This window comes from Medicago sativa, chromosome 5 (genome assembly GCF_051527215.1).
Source record: "Medicago sativa cultivar Bolivia chromosome 5, Bolivia_mono, whole genome shotgun sequence".
Classification (NCBI taxonomy): domain Eukaryota; kingdom Viridiplantae; phylum Streptophyta; class Magnoliopsida; order Fabales; family Fabaceae; genus Medicago; species Medicago sativa.
In genome coordinates, this window is record NC_140753.1 from 65,350,770 (window position 1) to 65,373,365 (window position 22,596).

The window sequence follows — 22,596 nt, forward strand, 5'->3', positions numbered from 1 at the left end:
CTGGTTAGACACTTCTGGGTAAGAGCAAAATTCTACAACAAAGCGGCATCCTTAGCTGAGGAAAGTCAGATGGTGCTAATGTATCCTGAATTAGAAGGGAAAACAAGAGAAGAAATGGGTCTTGCGCCATTTGTTGAAGATGAAATCAGGTCCAGCATCTGTGGTATTCCATTAAGAATTGCACAATGGCACATAGAGTATGTTCTCAAGGCTGCAACCTCTGGATACTACTCTGGAATTGATCTTTCAGATGCTGCTGAAAAACGCATTTGGAAGAAGCAAGCCAACTTGGTAATATACAATTCTGAGAAGGAGAAGAAATATGCTGAATTGAGCATGGAAACTAAGATGCTTCTGAAGATTCAGAATGAGAACCTGTTTCCAAGTAGTGACTGTGTGAAACCAAACCTAGCTCAGAAGGTCCTTCTTCAGCACTTCATCAAGAAGGAAAAGGTGAATGTGCCCAAATACATGTTCAAGTACTTGGTAGAGTGTTTGAAACAGAGTCAGCTACTGGATAAACCCTGGGTTCCTTATGGAAGACTACTCTCAGAGATATTCTATCAAGGAGGTATCTTGGACAGTCTCAGTCAATCACAAGGCTTCACAGATCAGCTACTTGACACAAAAGCTGGAAAATTCATTAATGCTCATACTCTTTTGAATATGAAGCTAATCAGTGAAGTCACCAAACTTCAAACTGATTTAAGTGAATCACTTGTTAAGTCTGATCTTATGAAGGACTTTCCACCCATCTGCAAGAAGGATCCCATTGAAGTGCAGTTATACTATATCAAGGAACATTTTGAGGCAACCAATGAGAGAATCAGATTGGAAGATATTCCAGAGGAAATGTATGGTGGTGCTCTGCCACGAGCCAAAGGTAGAAGGTCAAAAAGGAAGATGACTGCAGATGAATATCTAGAGGTTGAACAACCTGCTAAAAAGGCAAAAGTTGCTGCTGACAAGCTCAAAATTGGTAGTTCATCAGTACCTTCTATTGAAGAAGCCATTGAAGACATGAACTCCAGGATGATCATGGGTGTTGACATTTCTCTTGATCAACCTGCTATACCAAAGAGAAAGAGAAAGCCAGCCTTGAGGAGAACCAAGGATTTTCCTCATATCACCTTAAGAGCTCAAGCTGCTTCTGATTTGAAGTTAAAAGAGTTACAAGAGAAGAAAGCAGCTGCTGAAAAGGTTCTGGAAATTGCTGCTGAGCTACGAGAGTCTGTAGTTTCAGAAGCCAAGCAACTGTTGCAGATGTCCAGTGAATCTGCTAAAGAGGATTCTGATCCTGAACCAGAAAAGGTAATTAATATATCATCAGATTCCGCATCCGCATCATTATCAAATTCTGATGATTCTGATGATGATGTACCCCTAGCTCAACTTTTTCAAAAACCAGTAAAAAGCCAATCAACATCAACCAGAACCAACGATAAGCCCTCTTCGTCAACTTCTTATGAACCAGTTGGCCACGTAATTAATGAGAAGTTAGCTGAACTGGCTGAGCAGAGAGAAAGAGTCATTGATTCTATCTTTCGCCTTAACCCTCAACCCCTTTGCATTCAACCTCTCAACATGATTCCTCCTGAAAATGTTGAGTCCACCTCAGAAAAAGCCTCTGAAACAACTCCAGAAGCAACTGCTTCTGAAAACGTTGGTTCAGAAAACCCCCATCAACAAACACCTGAACCACTTAAACCCACAACACCCCCTCAATCACCAATAGCTATCATTGACCCCCAACTCAACAATCAAACAACAACTTCACCACAACAACCACCATCTGAAACTGAATTTCAACCTTTACCTAAACACTCTCCTGAACCAACTCCCATGGATGTTGACATCTCTCTAGTCAACGTTCAAGCCTCAACCTCCACCACACACATTGTTTCTGACCAGCCCTCGTCTTCAAACACACAAACACACCTTACCATTCCAGTTCCTAACCTTATTCAAGATTTAGAAATCAGTGATTCTGATCTTGAAATCCTTGAACATCCACCCACAAACATCCTGGAATCTGGATATATTGATTCTGAGCTTCTGACAATCTTGAGTCAGATGCACAATCTGGTGGATCAAAGAAGGACAATTGATCTCACAGGTGCATATGAAGACTCCTGGGCATCTCTTCAGAACCGGGCAACTGAGTTAATTGAAAGCATAAGGGCCAAATGCATCAGAGTCAAGCAAGCTTCAGTCAGAAGGGTAATGGAGCATGTGAATCAGAGTCTGAGAGTAAGAAGCTCTACACTGCTCCTGGCAAACCAGCCTTTCTTCTTTGAAACGGATTACTTGACCAGAGAAGCAAGGTTGTGTAAGCTTCTGAAGAAACAGATGGCACAGCAGCAGCAAGAAGCTAAAGAAAGGGAACAAGCTCTTCTTCAGAGGCAACAACAACTTGAAGAATTGTTGAAGAAGAAGATTGAAGAAATGGAAGAGATGAAGAAACAACAACAAACCAACCCTTAGTTGCACACCCTTGTGTTTTTCTTTGTTTGTTGTTTGTTTTTAAAATTTCTTAGTCCTTGCTTCTGAAATCATCTTGTCTTATTTCTTTTGCTTCTGAATGCTTACTAATTCTGACTATTTAGCTGCTTCTGACAATTGAATATATATGATTTTTGCTCTGATTTATTTAGTTCATTGCTTAGTATACTCTCTCATGTTTGAGTTTTTCTCATATCTTTTTGTCTTTTGTGCTTAGATTTATTTCAATTCTTTTTGATAATGACAAAAGGGGGAGTATATGTGACAAGTATATAAAGGCTCTGAGCCCCATTAATGGCATTTGAAATTTTTGAAAAACTTCTATCTTTTTACCTTATTGGTATAAGCTATGAATGAACGAAGGAGTATCAAAATTCAAGTAAAGTTAATTGAACCATTCTTCTTATCTATAAGTTAATTCTTTCAATGATTCAATTTTGCTTTTAAGCTCTGATAATATTATTGCACGCAAAATGAATTTAATTAACCTGGATAGAACTTAGGGGGAGCTTACAAACCTCACCTTAAAGACTATCAGACTCAGGGGGAGTTTGAGCTTACAAACCTCAGATTCTGAGCTTACAAACCTCCGAACCCCAAAGTCAACTTGTTAATTAGATTAACAACAATTGATCAATTTTAAATACTTTTGTTTGTCATCATCAAAAAGGGGGAGATTGTTGGAACAAAATGTGTTTGACAATGAACCTTAAAGAGTTTTGATGATAACAAGGTATTAAAAATTGTAAATTGGACTAGCTAATATTTGTTCAAGTGTACAGGACCATAATTATAAAGTTACATCATCATTGGTTCTAAATGAGCAAATAAAGAGCTATGGAAACAACAAAAATTTGAAGCTTGGACGCTCCTGAAGGCAACTTGCTCCTGAAGAAAAAGCGCTCCTGAAGTCAAGCTGCTCCTGAAGAAATAGCGCTCCTGAAGTAAGCTGCTCCTGAAGAATAGTGTTTCTGAAGACAAGAGGTCCAGAAGCCACATTATCAGAAGCCGCATCATCAAAAGCTGCAGAAGTCATCTCATCAGAAGCTGAACCATCAGAAGCTGCATCATCAGAAGCTGCCTCATCAGAAGCCATTTCACCAGAAGCTGAGTATCAACTGGATTTGCAAAGAATCAAGAATTGAAGAATTATCAATGCAAAAGCTGTCTATTGGATTCGAAAACACAAACAAAGGATTAGTGGAATTTGCAACGGTCATTTCAAAGTTGTTTGAAGGCGTGTGTTTGCAATTTGGACGAAAGCGTTGACATTGTACTTTGTACGAATTGTACAACCACGTTCTCCACTACTCTGTTTTGTGTCTGCGCTTCAAGACAAGAAAACAGCTCCAGAATACGGTCTCGCCTGCATAGATGTTCCTTTGGATAAGGAATGGATTTCAAATTTGTTCGTCATAGGACAACAACCAAATCAGGCAAAAGATCATTGGTGAAAGATCAAGCTTCAACAACGACTCTTTGGTGTGCTGGCAATTTCACAACGTCTCTTTCACACCTCTATATAAAGGAGTGAAGACCTAGAGAATTGGTAATGCAAGAACGCTGAACGAAAGACTCACAAGATCTTCACAAGTACCAAACCTCTGCTGAAATTGTTCTGCATTCACTTAGAATTTCTGTGTCTCAAAGTCATATCTTAGAAATTCTTAAGTCCATTGAGTCTGTATCTGATTTGTATTGTGAGCACCTCTGATTGTATATCAAGTGTTCAAACTTAAACAATTTTCTGTGTAATTTTGTTTAGTTAGGAAGTCTCCTGCAGTTGTGCTTGAGCAGGAAGTCTCTTGATTGTGTTCTTGAGCAAAGGAAGTCTCTTGCTTGTGTGCTTGAGCATTGGAAGTCTCTTGCTTGTGTGCTTGAGCATTTGTAATCAGATATTACTCATAGTGAAATCTCCTTGGAAGTGCAAGGGGGACTGGACTACTTCCGGATTGTGGAAGGAACCAGTATAATTGCTTTGTGTCGTTCTTCTTCTCTCTCTGTTTTATTCCGCTGCATTTAGATTCTGATCATCACTTCAGAAGCTGTCTCACTTAGCTTCTGATCAGTGTATTCAGTTGTTTAGAGAAACGAAGAATTTTTCAAAACACAATTCAACCCCCCTTCTTGTGTTTTTCTCACCTTCAAACATTAATGACAAAATTGGGGGCGCGTGAAAAGTACTTTCAAAGCTTTTAAATCATCATTGCCCTTTTAGTTATACACCAATACATACAGGCCACGTAAGAAGTTCACATAGTAACTACCAAGTTAGTGGGCCAGAAGTTACTTTTTAAAAGGTAACTTCCAACGTTTCCACTAATTCAACTATTCAGAAGCAACAAATCCAGCTTCTGGACTTCAGATGCTGACGTCATCATCAGAAGCGAGTTTTCCTCAGAACCTCAATAAAGAGCTTCTGATGGACTACCACTTCTGAACTGACTTCAGAACCTAAAATCCTATTCAGGAGCAAGCAAGCATTTAATCAGATACAAAGTGCATGTTCAAATTTTTCTTTATAAAATCAAATCTTTCAACAGTTAAAGGCTTAGTAAATATATCAGCCCATTGATTTTCAGTATCAATGAATTGTATATCTAAAATTCCTTTTTGAACATAATCTCTGATAAAATGGTGTTTGATTTCAATGTGCTTCGCTCTTGAATGCAAAATTGGATTTTTAGACAAACAAATAGCAGCAGTATTATCACAATAAATGGGAATACTGTTAGCAGTTATCTGATAATCTTCCAACTGATGTTTCATCCAAAGTAGTTGTGTACAACAACTTGCAGCTGAAATGTATTCTGCTTCTGCTGTAGACATAGCAATAGTTGTTTGTCTTTTGCTAGCCCAGGATATAAGATTATCACCCAGAAATTGACAATTGCCACTGGTTGACTTTCTTTCAATCCTATCACCAGCATAATCAGCATCACAGAATCCAATTAGCTTATAATCTAAGGATTTCCTATAAAGGAGTCCAAGATTAGTTGTTCCCTTCAAATACCTGAAGATTCTCTTGACAGCAGTCATATGAGATTCTCTAGGATCTGATTGGAATCTTGCACACAAGCATACACTGAATAAAATATCTGGCCTAGATGCAGTGAGGTATAACAAAGAACCAATCATACCTCTATACAGCTTCTGATCTACTTTAGCTCCTTCATCTTCTTTGCTCAGGTTGCACGTAGGATGCATTGGAGTGTTCATCACTTTACAATCTTCAAGTTTGAACTTCTTCAGAAGCTCCTTTGTGTACTTTGATTGATGAACATAGACTCCATCTTTGCATTGATTGATTTGAATGCCAAGGAAGAACTTCAGCTCTCCCATCATGCTCATTTCAAATTCATCCTGCATTAACTCAGAAAATTCCTTGCAAAGAGATGCATTAGTAGAACCAAATATTATATCATCAACATATATTTGCACAACAAGAATATCTTTCCCAAGGGTCCTTCTGAAGAGTGTAGTGTCAACCTGTCCTCTCTTAAAATCATTCTTGATTAAGAAATTACTTAGTCTATCATACCAAGCTCTGGGAGCTTGTTTCAAGCCATATAGTGATTTCTTCAGTTTAAAAACATGGTCAGGATATTTAATATCCTCAAATCCAGGAGGTTGCTTGACATACACTTCTTCTTCTATGACACCATTGAGAAATGCACTCTTGACATCCATCTGATATAATATTATGCCATGATTAACTGCATAGGAAAGAAGTAACCTGATTGCTTCCAATCTTGCAACTGGAGCAAACGTTTCAGTGTAATCAATGCCTTCTTGTTGACTATACCCTTGTGCAACAAGCCTGGCTTTGTTTCTTGTTACTTCACCTTGCTCATTCAGCTTGTTTCTGAATACCCATTTTGTTCCAATAATGTTCTTGTGCTGAGGTTTGGGTACCAGATCCCACACATCATTTCTTTGAAATTGATTCAACTCTTCTTGCATAGCTAGGATCCATCCATCATCTGAAAGTGCTTCATCAACTGTTGTAGGTTCAATCATTGAGATTAGTCCAATCATTGACTCTTCTTGTCTGAAATGTGATCTTGTTCTTCTTGGACTATCTTTGTTTCCAATGATTAGCTCCTCAGGATGTGAAGACTTGTGTTTGAATGTGTTTCTGGGAGGATCTTCTTGATGTGAGCCATCTTGTGCTTCATCAGAAGCAGCTTCATCTTGTGCTTCTGATGTGGGTTCAGCTTCTGGACTATCTTCAGATTCAGCTATCTGATCAGGTTCTGGAGTAGCTTCAGGAACCTGTAACTCTGCAGAACTTTCACCTTGCTTTGAAGTTTTATCTTCAAGCTCCTTGTCATCAAATTTAACGTGCATAGATTCTTCAACACAAAGTGTTTCTGAATTATACACTCTGTATGCCTTTGACCTTTCAGAGTAACCTAAAAAGATTCCTCTTTGGGCCTTGGCATCAAATTTCTTTAGGTAGAGCTTGTTGTTCAGAATGTAACATGTACATCCAAATTGATGAAAGTAAGAGATATTGGGTTTTCTTCCTTTAAAGAGTTCATATGCTGTTTTCTCCAAAATAGGTCTAATATAGATCCTATTTTGAACATAGCATGCTGTATTCACTGCTTCTGCCCAAAAATGTTTTGGTAAATTGTTTTCATGAATCATGGTTCTGGCCATTTCTTGTAAAGTTCTATTCTTTCTCTCTACAACCCCATTTTGTTGTGGTGTTCTAGGAGAAGAGAACTCATGGAAAATTCCATGTTTTTCACAAAAAGCTTCAAATGGCTCATTTTCAAATTCTCCACCATGATCACTTCTGACTTTCAAAATTTTTGATTCTTTTTCAGATTGAATTTGAGTGCAGAAGCTACTGAATACATCACACGCAACATCTTTACTCTTTATGAATTTCACCCAAGTCCATCTGCTGTAATCATCAACAATGACTAATCCATATCTACTTCCATATAAGGATGCAGTACTTACTGGTCCAAATAAATCAATATGGAGTAATTCTAAAGGTCTTGAGGTTGAAACAATATCTTTGGTTTTAAAAGATGATTTCACAATTTTCCCTCTCTGACATGCACCACAGAGTGCATCTGAATGATAGTCAATGTCTGGTAGCCCTTTCACAAGTTGTAACTTACTAAGCTTAGAGATTAACCTCCAGTTAGCATGTCCCAACCTTCTGTGCCACATCCATTTCTTATCATTCACTGATAGTAGGCAAACCACCTTCTGATCAGCCAGTTCAGAAAAATTGATTTTATAGACATTGTCAACTCTCTTCCCCTTGAACACAATGGATTTGTCTTCCTTGTTGATTACTGTACAGTTGGGTTTTTCAAAAAGCACATCATAACCATTATCACAAAATTGACTAATGCTCAAAAGGTTATGTTCAAGACCATCTACCAACCATACATTATTAATTGAGGTAGAGGAATTACCAATAGTTCCTGTACCTATGATCTTGCCTGACTGGTTGCCTCCAAATTTCACATTTCCTCCCTCTTTCATTGTTAGGCTGAGGAACATGGACTTGTCTCCTGTCATGTGTCTTGAGCAACCACTGTCTAGGTACCATGATCTTTGCTTTGGCACTGCTCTTAGACATACCTGCATCATTGACATTTTTAGATTTAGGTACCCATTGTTCTATGGGTCCTGGAAGGTTAGTACTTAAGGCTTTACTCTTCACTTCTTGTACCTTGTGCTGTGAGTTGGGTTGCTTCTGATTAACCATCACCTTAGGTTTTGGTACTTCAGAAGCAGTAACTGTCTTCTTCTGAAACTTAGACTTCAGAACCCCAGATTTTGGTTTCACCAGACTCTGAGGAATAGGTTCTGATCTTTTCAGGATCCTAACCTTTGAAGTCTTGGAATCAGATTTGATCATAGCCTTTGACTTAGAGTTCTTTGGCTTTGAAGTGATCTTAGCCTTAGAACTAGAAGCTTCAGGTTCTGATTGAACAACAGTTTCCAACTCAGCCCCTTCTGGTACAAAGAATGTTTTCAGACCTTCCTTGATGCATTCACAACAAGATTTTAGATTGGTTTTCTCAAGTTTCACTTCTGGAAAACCAATTCCTCTGCCGTTGTTCTTGTAAATGCTATAAATCATAGAAGCCACTCTGCTTCTGTCACTGCCAGATATAATGAAATCTTCAAGAGCAATTTCATGATTACTTAAAGGTTTTTCATTACACTTTTCTTGTAGCTTCTGACATAAGAACCTGAGCTGATCTTCATATGTTTTACACATGAAGTCAAAGCCCCTAAGTCCTTGTTCAGAAGCTTTCAGATCCAATAGAGTTGATTTTTGTTGTTGTACCAAATCAGCATATTTTTCTTTTAAATCCTTCAACTCATTGGTTCTTACTTCAAAATGTGTAAGAAGTTCTTTAAGTGACTCAACAAGTTCATCTCTGGGAATTTTGGAATATACCTCATTTTCATCTTCTGAGTCTGAATCTGATCCAGCTTCTGAAGTTGCTGTTGCTACCAACCCAACAGCTACCTTTGCATCTTCATCAGCTTCCTCTTTATCAGATCCAGATTCACTACCCAAATCATCCCAGGTTGCCATTAAACTCTGCTTAATCTGCTTCTTGAATTTGCTTGGTTTGAATGTAGACCTCTTTGATTTGTCCTTTGACTTTTCTCTTTGAAGATCAGGGCATTCAGCAATGAAGTGTCCAGGCTTCTTACAGTTGAAGCATCCCTTCTGATCTTCTTTCCTTGAGCTTCTGGAGTTACCCCTTTTGGCGAGAAACTTTCTGTTCTTCTTGGCCAGATATTGAAGTCTGTTTGAGAGCATGGCCATTTCAGCAGCATCTGGTTCAGAATCTGAACTTGACTGTTCTTCCTCTTCAGATTCAACCACTTTGAGAGCTTTTGATGACTTGCCTTTGGATGGAAGAGCTATTGATTTACTCTTCTTAGTAGACTCATGTTCATTAAGACTTAACTCATGAACTTTGAGAGAACTAACAAGATCTTCGACACTTAAAGTGTTTAAATCTTTAGCTTCCTCAATGGCAGTCACCTTCGGTCTCCATCTGGCAGGTAAGCTTCTGAGAATCTTGCTTACATGATCAGAAGCAACATAGCTCTTCTTTAGAATCTGTAGCCCAGAAACTAAGGTTTGAAACCTTGAGTACATCTCCTCAATAGTTTCATCATCCTTCATCTTGAATAACTCATACTGATGTACAAGCAGAAGAGCCTTTGCTTCTTTGACCTTCTTGCTCCCTTCATAATTTGAACAGAGAGAAGCAAACATAGCTTTAGCAGTGGATTTGTCACTCATCTTCATGTACTCTGCTTTGGGTATGGCAGTGACAAGAGCTCCTCTGATAATATGATGCTTCTTGTAAAGTTTCCTCAGTTCTGGAGTATGTTTCTTTCTATCCACAGCAGCTCCTTCTTCATCAAGGACTAAATCACCAACACCATCTTCCAGAATATCCCATAATTCTTCATCCAGGCTCATGATGTAACTGTAGAAGTTGGTCTTCCACCAAGAGAACTCTTCAGCATCTCCATTGAACTTTGGAACTTTTCCAACACTGGTTTTCTTACTATCACTATAATCATGTGAGACATGTTTATAGCTAGTATCACTAGAACCAGAACCGTTAGGAGGAGGAGTAGTCATGTTTTTCTCAGATCTTTGACTGTTGCACGGTTAAGTGTTACACAACAGACCAAGGCTCTAGATACCAATTGAAGGTGAGAAAAACACAAGAAGGGGGGTTGAATTGTGTTTTAGAAAAATTCTTCGTTTCTCCTAAAAACTGAACACACTGATCAGAAGCTAAGCGAGACAGCTTCTGAAGTGATAATCAGAATCTAAATGCAGCGGAATAAACCAGAGAGAGAGAAGAAGAACGACACAAAGCAATTATACTGGTTCCTTCCACAATCCGGAAGTAGTCCAGTCCCCCTTGCACTTCCAAGGAGATTTCACTATGAGTAATATCTGATTACAAATGCTCAAGCACACAAGCAAGAGACTTCCTATGCTCAAGCACACAAGCAAGAGACTTCCTTTGCTCAAGAACACAATCAAGAGACTTCCTGCTCAAGCACAATTGCAAGAGACTTCCTAACTAAACAAAATTACACAGAAAATTGTTTAAGGTTGAACACTTGATATACAATCAGAGGTGCTCACAATACAAATCAGATACAGACTCAATGGACTTAAGAATTTCTAAGATATGACTTTGAGACACAGAAATTCTAAGTGAATGCAGAACAATTTCAGCAGAGGTTTGGTACTTGTGAAAATCTTGTGAGTCTTTCGTTCAGCGTTCTTGCATTACCAATTCTCTAGGTCTTCACTCCTTTATATAGAGGTGTGAAAGAGACGTTGTGAAATTGCCAGCACACCAAAGAGTCGTTGTTGAAGCTTGATCTTTCACCAATGATCTTTTGCCTGATTTGGTTGTTGTCCTATGAAGAACAAATTTGAAATCCATTCCTTATCCAAAGGAACATCTATGCAGGCGAAACCGTATTCTGGAGCTGTTTTCTTGTCCTGTAGCGCGGACACAAAACAGAGTAGTGGAGAACGTGGTTGTACAATTCGTACAAAGTACAATGTCAACGCTTTCGTCCAAATTGCAAACACACGCCTTCAAACACCTTTGAAATGACCGTTGCAAACTCCACTAATCCTTTGTTTGTGTTTTCGAATCCAATCGACAGCTTTTGCATTGATAATTCTTCAATTCTTGATTTTTTGCAAATCCAGTTGATATTCAGCTTCTGGTGAAATGGCTTCTGATGAGGCAGCTTCTGATGATGCAGCTTCTGATGAGATGACTTCTGCAGCTTCTGATGAGATGACTTCTGCAACTTCTGATGATGTGGCTTCTGCAGCTTCTGATGATGCAGCTTCTGAACTTCTTGTTTACAGGAGCACTATTCCAACTTCAGAAGCGACTTAACTTCAGGAGCACTATCCTTACTTCAGAAGCGACTTAACTTCAGGAGCGCTTTTTCTCTTAAGTAGCAAGTTGCCTTCAGGAGCGTCCAAGCTTCAAATTTTTGTTGCTTCCTTAGCTCTTTATTTGCTCATTCAGAACCAATGATGATGTAACTTTATAATTATGGTCCTATACACTTGAACAAATATTAGCTAGACTAATTTACAATTTTTAATACCTTGTTATCATCAAAACTCTTTAAGGTTCATTGTTAAACACATTTTGTTCCAACAGATTGTATAAATTTGAAGGAGAAAAAATTGACGAAGTGGCACGCTGACTAGGATATGATTATGTAAAATTGATGAGGATATGTGTTTTGGATGAGAAGGGAAAGTGGAATGTATCCTGTTGTTGTTAGAATGCTTAGAAATATTTAAATCTATTGTGTTGTTTATTCAAACCCATAATTATAGGAATATGAGGATCTAGAAGAAACTTGTTTTTCCCAATAAAACCATAGATTCAGGTCTCTTGCTAAAGAGAATTGAATCCTTACAACTTGTTTTGCTCATATCCGAATTAGAAGCAAGAGTAATGGTCTCTCAATCTTTTCCTTACCCATTTTCTAATCCTTAATATCGAGGAATCCACTTGACAAAAAATAGAGGAAGAAGAGGGAAATTGAAGGAGAACAAAAGGAAAGGAAGTTCATATATGAGAGGTAGTGTTTCATAGAAAGATCTCTCTCAAATTCTCAGAGTGTTGGAGTTTGAGTCATATTCAATGGAAGAAATTACAAATTTGGGGAATTGAAAGAGAAGAAAACAAAATTTGGGGTTTACAATTTTTTTGTGGATTGGATAAATTTGTTTTTGTTTTTTTTAAAGAAATTTGTTGTTGAAGGTGATGATGCATGAATTTGTGGGTTGAACTTTTTTTTTTTTAAGTGATTCAATTCAATTCATCTCCCCCTATCTTTTGTTCCATTAAAGAACAAAGATCCAACATGAGTTTTTTATTTTTTTTTATTTTATAGTTTTAGTTTAAATGTTTAATATTTTTAATCATTTAAAGAGCAAATTACAATCTCTTCCTTGCTAAAAAAAAAATTAAAATCTCTTCCCTTAAAAGAAACTTAAATTACACTCTACTCTTCTCTTATGTTAAAATATACAATCTACTAATCGCTCTTTTATCAGTTTTCATTGTTAATTGTGCAACCTCGTAATTTACATATCATAATTATAATTATATTCGTTAAGTAGAAATTTCATAATCCCTATGGAGATGAATTTATAACTATTATTGCGCAATGAGAATATAGTACACTTGTATCAGCTAGAAGCTTGTAGAAACTCGCTGAAGGAAGAACTCCAAATGAAAGAAAATAAAAGAGAAGGAGTATTGGAAGCTATTGTTGTGGTCAAATCTACTCTAAGAGACATCGACTTTGTGTTGGAAGAATCTTATTCTATCAATTACGACCTTTTAAGGATAACATCTTCTGAAGAAGTTTGCACTGAAATAGTTGTTAGGAATGGTAACATAGAACAGGCTTGGGTTAAGATTCAAACCCTTATATATTTGTAAATGTTCTGGTATATATTTTATTGAATGTAATTAAAATGTATAATTTCTGATGGACTTTTCTAAATGTAATTCAAATGTATAACTTCTGATGGACTTTTTGAGTTATCTTCTCGTAAGTATCTTGGTTTTTTTTTTTTTTTATCAACATACAAAGTTTCGGTGCTAGATCTAGACATGACTTAGAAAAATCAATTTTTCGCTTCTCTTTAAAATGTCTAGATTCTCGTATAGTTTCGAAAATTCCTTCTACTTTCACTACTTCATCTATTCCATTATTGACAAGAAAGTTAGAAGCATAAGCTCAATTATTTGTGGGCCATAGTAAATTATTGTTCAATCCAAAATGCATAAAAATGGATATCCGACATCTTCAAATTGACCCTGCAAATTGCTATTAGATTCTAGACATTAACTAGTGGGACAAGAGAAACTCTTGGGTGGTCACATGACCAAAAAATTGCAATTGGTCACAACCAATTAAAACTTGACACATCATCATACACATAAAATAAAAAATAAATAATTAAAATGAAGAGAGAGAATATATGAGTCAAGAGTTATTGTTTTGTTTTTCTTAAACCAGTGAAAATAAAAACACTACCAACCCAACAAAAGAGAGAAGACAGTTGCGACTCTGTGTTGATGCCGGTGGTTAGAGAAGGTGCCGGAACGCCGCAACGTTATTTTGTTTTTTTTAAACGCAACGTTGGTGGTTAAATCCATGCCGGAACGACGACGGAATGACGATGAGGGTGGGGTGAACACAGCTGCGACGTCTGTGTTGATGATGGTGATAGAGAAGGTGAAACGATTGCCATGCCGGAACGACGACAAAGGTGGCGGTCAAAATGGTGGCAACTTCGATGTTGATGACGGTGACAAAGAAGGTGAACGACAAGGGTGGTGGTGAAAACTGCAGCAACTTCGATGTTGATGACGTTGATGGCGGTAAAAGAGTGGAGGGATGAAGAGAAAATGAAATTTTACCACTCAAATTTGCTTAGGTGGAACCAATTTTGCTGGTGTTTGGTTTTGCAATGTGTGTCATCTGTTTTGGTTTGTAACACAGTTCAGCAAAACAGAAGAAATTAAAGAGACAAAAGTGTAGCTTAGACACATACTTTGTTGTAAAATTGGGTCAATTGGTTGTAAAAGGGGTTATGAATTTGCTTGAGTCATGTAAAAGTTCCAACTAAAATTAATGAAATTATGTAGTTTTCATACTACTTTGACATTCATTGAGTCACATTTCAATCTTTTGTTTACAAGTGATAAACATTAAATCTTTAAATTATCTTCTAAGTGGCTTAGTTTCTGGCTTTTTCTGCTGTCATGACAGGTTTATTGTGCTGTAATTTAAGTGTGCTGGGACTGGTTTTTGTGTATAGGCTTTGTTTTTGGTTTCCTGCTTTTCCTGTCCAACCATTGCGCTTTTATATTGGCCTGTTGTAACACTTTTGCCTATTTGCACATCTTGTGCTAGGCGTATTCAATTTTACTAAGCTTATTAAAAAAAAAACATAGACCACAGAGATGGAAAAGAAAAAGAAATCTAAAGGGCATATGCATTTCCTTGTTTATGTTTATAAGTAACAAATATTGACAAAAGGTAACTTGTAGAATATTTCCTGTCATGGAATCATGTTGTCACTGTCACAGCAAAAACCTCAAAAATAACCTTATATATCACTAAATGTTGGTGTTGTGACTATATCAAAACAACACTAGATAATTACAACTGCCAAGGAAGCTCAAAACATATACATTAGAGAGCTCAAAAAAGATGCAAAAGACAGCTACAGCTTCATAAAAGTTCAAGACAACTTAAATCTACATTCTTTTGGCTTCTTGTCTATCTTGAAGAATGTTACTTGGAGGTAACCAATGGTAGTTGCTAGATCCCTGCAATAAAAAGAAGAAGTGATTTAGCATATCTCTAACTATATGAAACTTGTAATCACAATTATATATTGATCATTTGTTACCTGGCTTAAATGACCATATGAACTCATTCCTTGTAGCATACTAGTGAATGGAATTGATGATGAGTTAAAACTCCAATTTGAGGAATTAACAGAATGATATTCCTATCAAAGGATATAAAACAACATTATTACCTATAATATAATGTTATATATAACTTATTAAGAATGGATTGCCAAAAATAGAAACCTGAGATGGTGCTATAAAAGACATATCTAGAACATTAGAGCCTTTGTCCATGCAATTGGAAACATTAGAAGGACACCCCATTGAAGAATTAGTAGCACAAAGTTGAATGCCTTTTTGTTTCACTGATGCTAAATCAAAAAATTAACAAAATCATGTACTAACAGATCAAAAAATAATGATAATCTAATTAAAAAATCAATACAATTCCTCACATTTATTTTGCTTGACTTTTGTAGCTAATCTTTTCCTTGTCTCAAAGTGACTTTTCTTTCTAGTACTGGACATTCCTTTTGTTTTTGCTTGACGAGGATTCAAAATTTCAACAGTCTCATTATCCTCCTTTTCATCAACAATTTTCCCATTGGTCATTGCATTTGAATCTACATTGAGATTACTGAAATGTTGTTGAACACGCTCAACTCCAACATCAAGCCACTTCCACATAATCTGTTGAGCTTCTTTATCATGTTGACTATCCAAAACAAGGTTATAAAATGACTTCATGATGGCACTGCGATAAAGGATAGCAGCCTCATCACTATTAGACATTTCATTTTCAGTTTCTTTTGAACCTTCACAAGTATGCTCATAAATCACAGATCTTGCTTTTTTTGACCATCGTTTCAAAAAGTATTGATCAGGTATTCTTAAAATACCTTTGATGTTGTAAATTCGCAAAGCATGACTACAAAGAATTCCTAAAGAATCAAACTTATGACAGCTACAATTGATTGTTGCATTAGACGAGTCAAATGATACGATATACTTCTTATGAGGCGTACGATTCGAAATGACTTCGTGATATGACACATTATCACACACTTGAATCTCTATAGAGGTGCTTCCACCAGCACCCTCAAGATATTCATTCGAAAAGCGTTTGAAAAGTTTGTGAGTATATATCATAGAAGCTTGTTCCAAAGTCTTGCTGGTGTTTATAACGCGCGGAGGCTTGCTTTGACTATTTTTGAATTCCTTCTCACTCTCCAATTGCCGCCACTTCTTTACCATTTTCTCAAATTCTAATAAAAACCGAGGTAGATGGGTTGTTGTACTTGCAATTTCACCTAATACACTATTTGTACTCTCACTTCTCTGAGATGACTTGATATCTGCAGAGAATACACTCTTGCTATATGCAGTGCTCCATTTGTGACGAATTTTGAACATACTTTTCAACCACTTATGATCCTGAAGCTTGTACTCATTTATCATCTCAGCCCAAGTGTTTTCAAATTCTTCTTCTGAGTCACAGCCTGACATGCATTGATTCAACAAACTTTGAAACTTACGGTCAGAATTTAGATCACCTAAATGAGAAGGAGCATTTTTAGAAATATGCCACAAACATAATCGATGATTTGTTTTTGGCATTACATCCGCAATTGCTTTGGCCATGGCTGCATCTTGATCTGTAAAGATTGTTTTTGGTTGTTTGTCTCCCATACTCTCCAGAAACACTTTAAACAACCAACTAAAGGAAGTTGAGGATTCATCTAATAACAATGCACAACCAAACATGACATTTTGCCAATGATGATTCACACCAACAAAGGGAGCACAAATCAAATCATATTTATTTGTTCGGTAAGTGGTATCAAAAACCACAACATCTCCAAAACAATCATAATCAACTTTGGACTTGCCATCTCTCCAAAACACATTCGTCAAACGCGACTCTTGGTCTAATTGCACACTATAGTAGAACATGGCATCATGTGCTTGTCTATTTCGTAAGTTATTCACCAAAGATTGGGCATCCCCTGCTTCAATTAATTTTGACTTTTCAGTGTAGACAAAATTGTGCACATCTTTCATCGTCATACCAAGATTATCAAATCCACCTACCTCTTCCCCCAAATAGCTCCAGATATTTGTAACCTTTATACCAGAATTCACCATAGATTTTATAAGACCACGTTTGGCTTGTGATACATTTCTCATAGATCGCAGCAAATGTCTTTGGTCTGGTGGTGCAAAGTCATGGTTATGTTCTTTTACCAACTTTGTAATTTTCCATACTCCATCTTTGCTTACATTGAATTGCACCATCGCCTTGCAATCTGTTCTTGAATCAGATCTTTCGTATGCCACTTCCCTTTCCGGATCATTGTTCTTAAACCCTTGTTTGGAACAATAAAAATACTTCAAACGTGTGTTCTTTTTCACATTATCATAATAACACTCCTTCCCTTTTCTCACACTGAAACCCATTTTGAAGGCATGTTGTTGATATAAGCTATATGCTTCATCTTTACTAGACACAACTTGACCAAGAAATATATCTTTGGACTCTTCAATTTCAACATATTGACATTCATTTTCCTCCATATTTTCTGCAACAATAGCCAATGTCTTATTAAAAACTGTATCTATCACTTTTATTGCTTAAAATACACATTTGAAAAATCAATTTAAATACACTTGTGAAATTAAAATTGTAGTTAAAAGCACTAAATTAAAATAAACAGAAGCACTAAACCAAAATAAACAACTCATTAGATACATTTCCAATACAGCCACCATTAGGGCTAATAATAAGCAAAAATCTCATCAAAGAAGGGATACTACACCATAAACAAAACCATCACAAACAGTCAATAAACTTTCAAATATGGAATCCAAAGCAGGAAGTTACAAGGGCTAAAAACCAGAAAAAAAAGATATTACAGCAGAAATAAGGAAAACTACATAGCACAATCCACACATTTAAGCTACAACAAGTTTTCTACTCACTATAGAAACACAGTTTGATCAAAAAATAAATGAAGAAGAAGAACTTACCCATGAAAACAACCTAGAAATTGATTATGCTTGAAATTAGTGAGATGATGAAAGGTGAAGCATGGCTGAAAAATGGCGGGAGGAGAAAGTTGGGGAAATTTGGGAAAGTAACTTTTGAGTTTCTCTCTCTTTCTTGTAACTATTTATTTATTTACTTTTATGTGTATGATGAGGTGTCATGTTTTAATTGGTGGTGACCAAATTGCAATTTCTTGGTCATGTGATCACCCAAGAGTTTCTCGTGGGACAAACGATAGGGACACATAACTATAAAAATTCTTCTAACCGTGTGCAAGTTGCATGTCGAAAGTTGACAATCTAGAAGCATAAGCATATATCGACATATACTTATTGTCTCATAGCAAAATTCAAAATGAAATGAGGAAACTAATGTATACAATTTTTAAACATATAAATTTTATAGTGTATTTAAAAAAATATAAATTTAATAGTAGCAATGATTTGGTTTAATCTTTGCTACATCTTGTGTTCTTTGTATGGTATGCGGTATATTTGAGATAGAACTGTGGTTTGAACTTTGAAGTAAATGGAAAAGGATACCTTTTAATATACAAGGTACTGTATACTGTACTCTACTGGCAGTGGATCAGATTAGGGTTTAGGCTTATATTTTCCATAACTATAAATATTTATTTTGTATTTAAAAAATAAAAAACATGTCCATGAGATGATATTTGGTGGTATAGTTTTTCTTTTATTGAGGGGATTTGGTTGTATCGTTGAAAACCAATAATGTAGGTTCGAGATATTACGTACTTATACGTGAGTTGAAAAGGAATAAAATATTGCGTTGAAAAGGAATAAAATATTGCATATTTTGCTTAGTAATTTTGTTAGTTTTTTTTCCCCGTTTGATTCAGGTTTACTATATTTATTCTCAAAAATAAATTTTCTTAGAATATTAAAAAGAGGATTTTATTCTTAGACATTTAAAATGAATGTTCGGTTAATATTTATATATTCTCGAAAACAATTATGATAGAGAAGTTAATATTTAGTTTTTTATTTTAGGGAGAGAAGTTAATATTTGGTTAAACATGAGTTGATTATCATCTTTATGAAAACTTTTATTCTCACCATTTTATGACAATGTTTTTCTTTTCTAGAAATCTTCATACCCAAAGATAAAAGTTAATAAACTTATAATAACAAACACTTAAATACATGTCTCCGTGAGCTTAGCTCATGGTAAGGACAAAATACATAATATTTGCGAGGTCCGGGGTTCGAATCCCGGACACCATAAAAAAAACTGAAATACATATTTTAATTTTAATTTTAATCATTTTATCTTCAAAAATATACAAAGATAATTTGAAACAAACACACCAATGGTAAGATGATTACGTTAGTTTTTATATAATCTAAAAAAGGATTGGAATGTATAGCTAGGCATTCAACCAAAATAATAGCCTGTGTGGATATCCTTATTCTAATTTATCCAAAAGGAATCATAGAGTAAACGAAAAGAATTCTGTTAGGATCATATTCATATAAAATTCACCCACATATCTTCCTCCTCCTACTTGGGTTCTTTTAATCACCATTTCCATGTGATTTATTCAAAGTATACTCTTAATATTGTCCCATTGTATGACAATTGGAAATATTCCCCTAGAAATAGTAACAATAGTAGAAAACAATATTTTAAGTTATCAAACAATATTTTATGCTAATATATATCCAAAATCCGTAGATCTTTCAAAATCCTAATGGTTCATAGTGATTTTAGCCGATCCACCGTAATGGAACATGCACTTAGTTTTGGCAAATTCTAATGGTTGTATTTAGATGAAGTAATTAAACATTTTTGTGAAGCTTACAATGACATTAGGCAATCTACCATAATATCAAACAAGAACTTTATTTAAACGCTTAAATTGAATTTCCTTCGTTTATAACTTTGTATATGTTGAGTAGTGTTAACAACACTCTCTTTTCAATAATCTCTTAAACACTCACTTCCTTGTTGGTTTAAATCAAGGTGGGCCGCACACTTTAGAAATGGTAGAAAAAGTGTTTAAATCACCTTATTTGGGATTACTATATAAGAGACACTTACATTCAGATGTTAAATCGCCAAGTTCATCGAGCGGAACATTGTGGGCTAAAAACGCGTCCACCAAGGTCTTGTTATCTGTTTCAAAGTAAACATTATGCAAGTCATTGGAGATTGTCATTTTTAGAATGTGAAGGAGACCAAGAGATTCCGCTTCCAAGACGGATAAAGATAAGCGAAGGTATTCGAATTTACTTATTAATAAAGCGCCTATTGAGTCTCTAAAGCACAAACCATAAGCCATGGTTGCGCTATTATTGAAGATGGTGGCATCAACGTTACATTTGAGGTATCCTGGCTGCGGCTTGATCCACACCGCGCAGTTGTTGATCTTGTGTATGCACCGGATGCTTAGCTTTTTGCATGCAACTCCATTCATGTAGTACTCATGAGCTCGATTAATGATGGAGGTGGGTGTAGTGTTTGTTAAATCCCAAAGTTTCGCATTTTGACTCATCCACAAACTCCAAAGAGTCATAGCAGGGGAGAGTCTGTATTTCTCCTTTAACCTGGTAAATAAATCGAACAACATGGCATAGAAGTTATTTGCCCCAAGGAGCAGCTCACGGATAATGTTTGTGATACCAATTTTATCCCAACACTCAATCGCCTTGGAACAAACAAAGAAGATATGCATGTGAGATTCCGCCAAGAGATCACAAGAGACACAAGATGCATTGCACGGGATGCCACAGATGGAAAGGTTTACTCTCGTTGGCAAGCATTGATGCTCTGTTTGCCATAGGAAAATGTGAATGAGAGGTGGGACTTTGAGATTCGATAGGAGCTTCCAATGAGAATTATGCGGAGGCTCGGAATTATGGATGAGATCAATGCATTTCTATACACGGATTTAACCGTATATGAGACATCAATTGTTGCCTTCCGAACACGGGAGTCTTCTATAGGCCATGAGTATAAATGTGTAGCAAGGATTGCAGTAGCATCTGATTGGTTGAACATAGAGCGCACAAGAGTGTGATCCCATGATAGGGATCCCGGGTGCATCCAATGGCTAACCGTGAGGTCCTCGTAAGAAGGCGGAGGGGTGATGGACAATTTAAGGGATGGGAGATTGCGCACACATGGCATATTCCACACATTAATTTTTGCACCATTACCAACCTTCCATCTATGACTCAAAGTAAGTAAGTGTTGAGTGCTCCAAAGATTTCTCCAAGTGTAGCTTGGATTATGACCTAGAGGGACCTCCAAGAAATCCCTTCGAATGAAGTATTTGGCATTGAGGACACGAGTAAAAGTGAGGAAGAGTCTGAAAATTAGAGTTTCCAACTTTAAGCATAGATAGATTGAAAGTTTCTATATTTCGAAAGCTTAGGCCTCCAAGACTTTTATGTAGAGTTAGTTTGTTTGTTCCACATATTTTTTTATTTAAATTTTTTTCTTAATATCTAAGATATAAAAAGTGTCCAGTTAATGGAATTGAACTCATTCTTGGAAATAAATTATTAGATAATAGCTTTTGTTTTTCGCTGGCTGTCCATCTCGAACCAAGTTCGCAAAAGAATGATCTAGCAATCAAGTGACCACTCTACAAACAGACAATAATATAGCTTTTGTAATATGTTAAATGTTGTGGATTCTAATAAAAAGAAAAAACATGTGGTCAAAAAAAAAATCAAAAGAAAAAACCTTTTTTTTTTCGAGGGAAAAAGAAAAAACCTTGAAAACTTAATTCTTGAACAACATGTTGTTAAAAAAATCTCTCCGCCACCAAAGTTATAGTGAATTTCAATCCATATGTTTTCCGTGTAATAGGTACGTAAATAATTTCATTAAATATTTATTTTACTTCTTATTTTAATTTTTCTTAGTAGAATGTTCTCCAAGTAAAGTGAATGAATTTTGTTTAAAAAAAAAGTGAATGAATTTGATTTTTGACAACATCGTTAAAAACGTAAAGGGTGAATCTGCGAACAAACTTACAGTACCCAAGTTAATTGCATACAACAGCAAAATACCTACAAACAATATGATAAAATCTAAATCACCAGAATACTCATGTTTCCAGATCTGCAACGTTATGTCCAAATCATTGATTGAATCTATGATTGACTGAAGCTAATATTTCAATATGAACCAAACGAACACAGCAAATCAAACAACGTCGCACAAGACGACGGACAACACAACGCCGCACTCAGACGACAAAATCACGAAGAAGAAAAAAACACAAAAGAAAGCACATGATATATGTGGAAATCACTTATTGAAGAAAATGGAAAAAAGATGTAGAGGGGTGATTCTAGGTCAAAAAATGATCTAAAATCACATCTCCTCGACGAGTGAAAGAGAAAGAAAACTTAAAAGAAGTTGAAGTTTCTCTCTAAAAAATTAGGGCAAATATTGATAATGGAGACGACATGATTAACTATTCCGTTTTAATGAGTATTTTTTTCATTAATATCTTAAGATAAGGAATATGATCTTTTTTCTTATATGAAAATTATCTGCGTAAAGGGATTGAACTTGATTTCGGACATTATAAATAGCACACACTCTTTGCCTTTCCTCTTC

General features: G+C 36.0%; 1 protein-coding gene across 1 annotated transcript; it reads right to left on the reverse strand.

The window, feature by feature from the left end:
• Nucleotides 1-14,576: 14,576 nt before the first annotated feature.
• On the reverse strand, nt 14,577-17,593 carry LOC146924054 (protein FAR1-RELATED SEQUENCE 5-like). The gene is made up of 4 exons (XM_085709081.1): nt 15,407-17,593; nt 15,195-15,322; nt 15,008-15,109; nt 14,577-14,924 (listed from the first exon to the last, which is right to left on the reverse strand). The coding sequence occupies exons 1-4, from the start codon at nt 17,523-17,525 to the stop codon at nt 14,853-14,855; spliced, it is 2,421 nt and encodes an 806-aa protein (XP_085565207.1). The 5' UTR covers nt 17,526-17,593; the 3' UTR covers nt 14,577-14,852.
• Nucleotides 17,594-22,596: the final 5,003 nt, after the last annotated feature.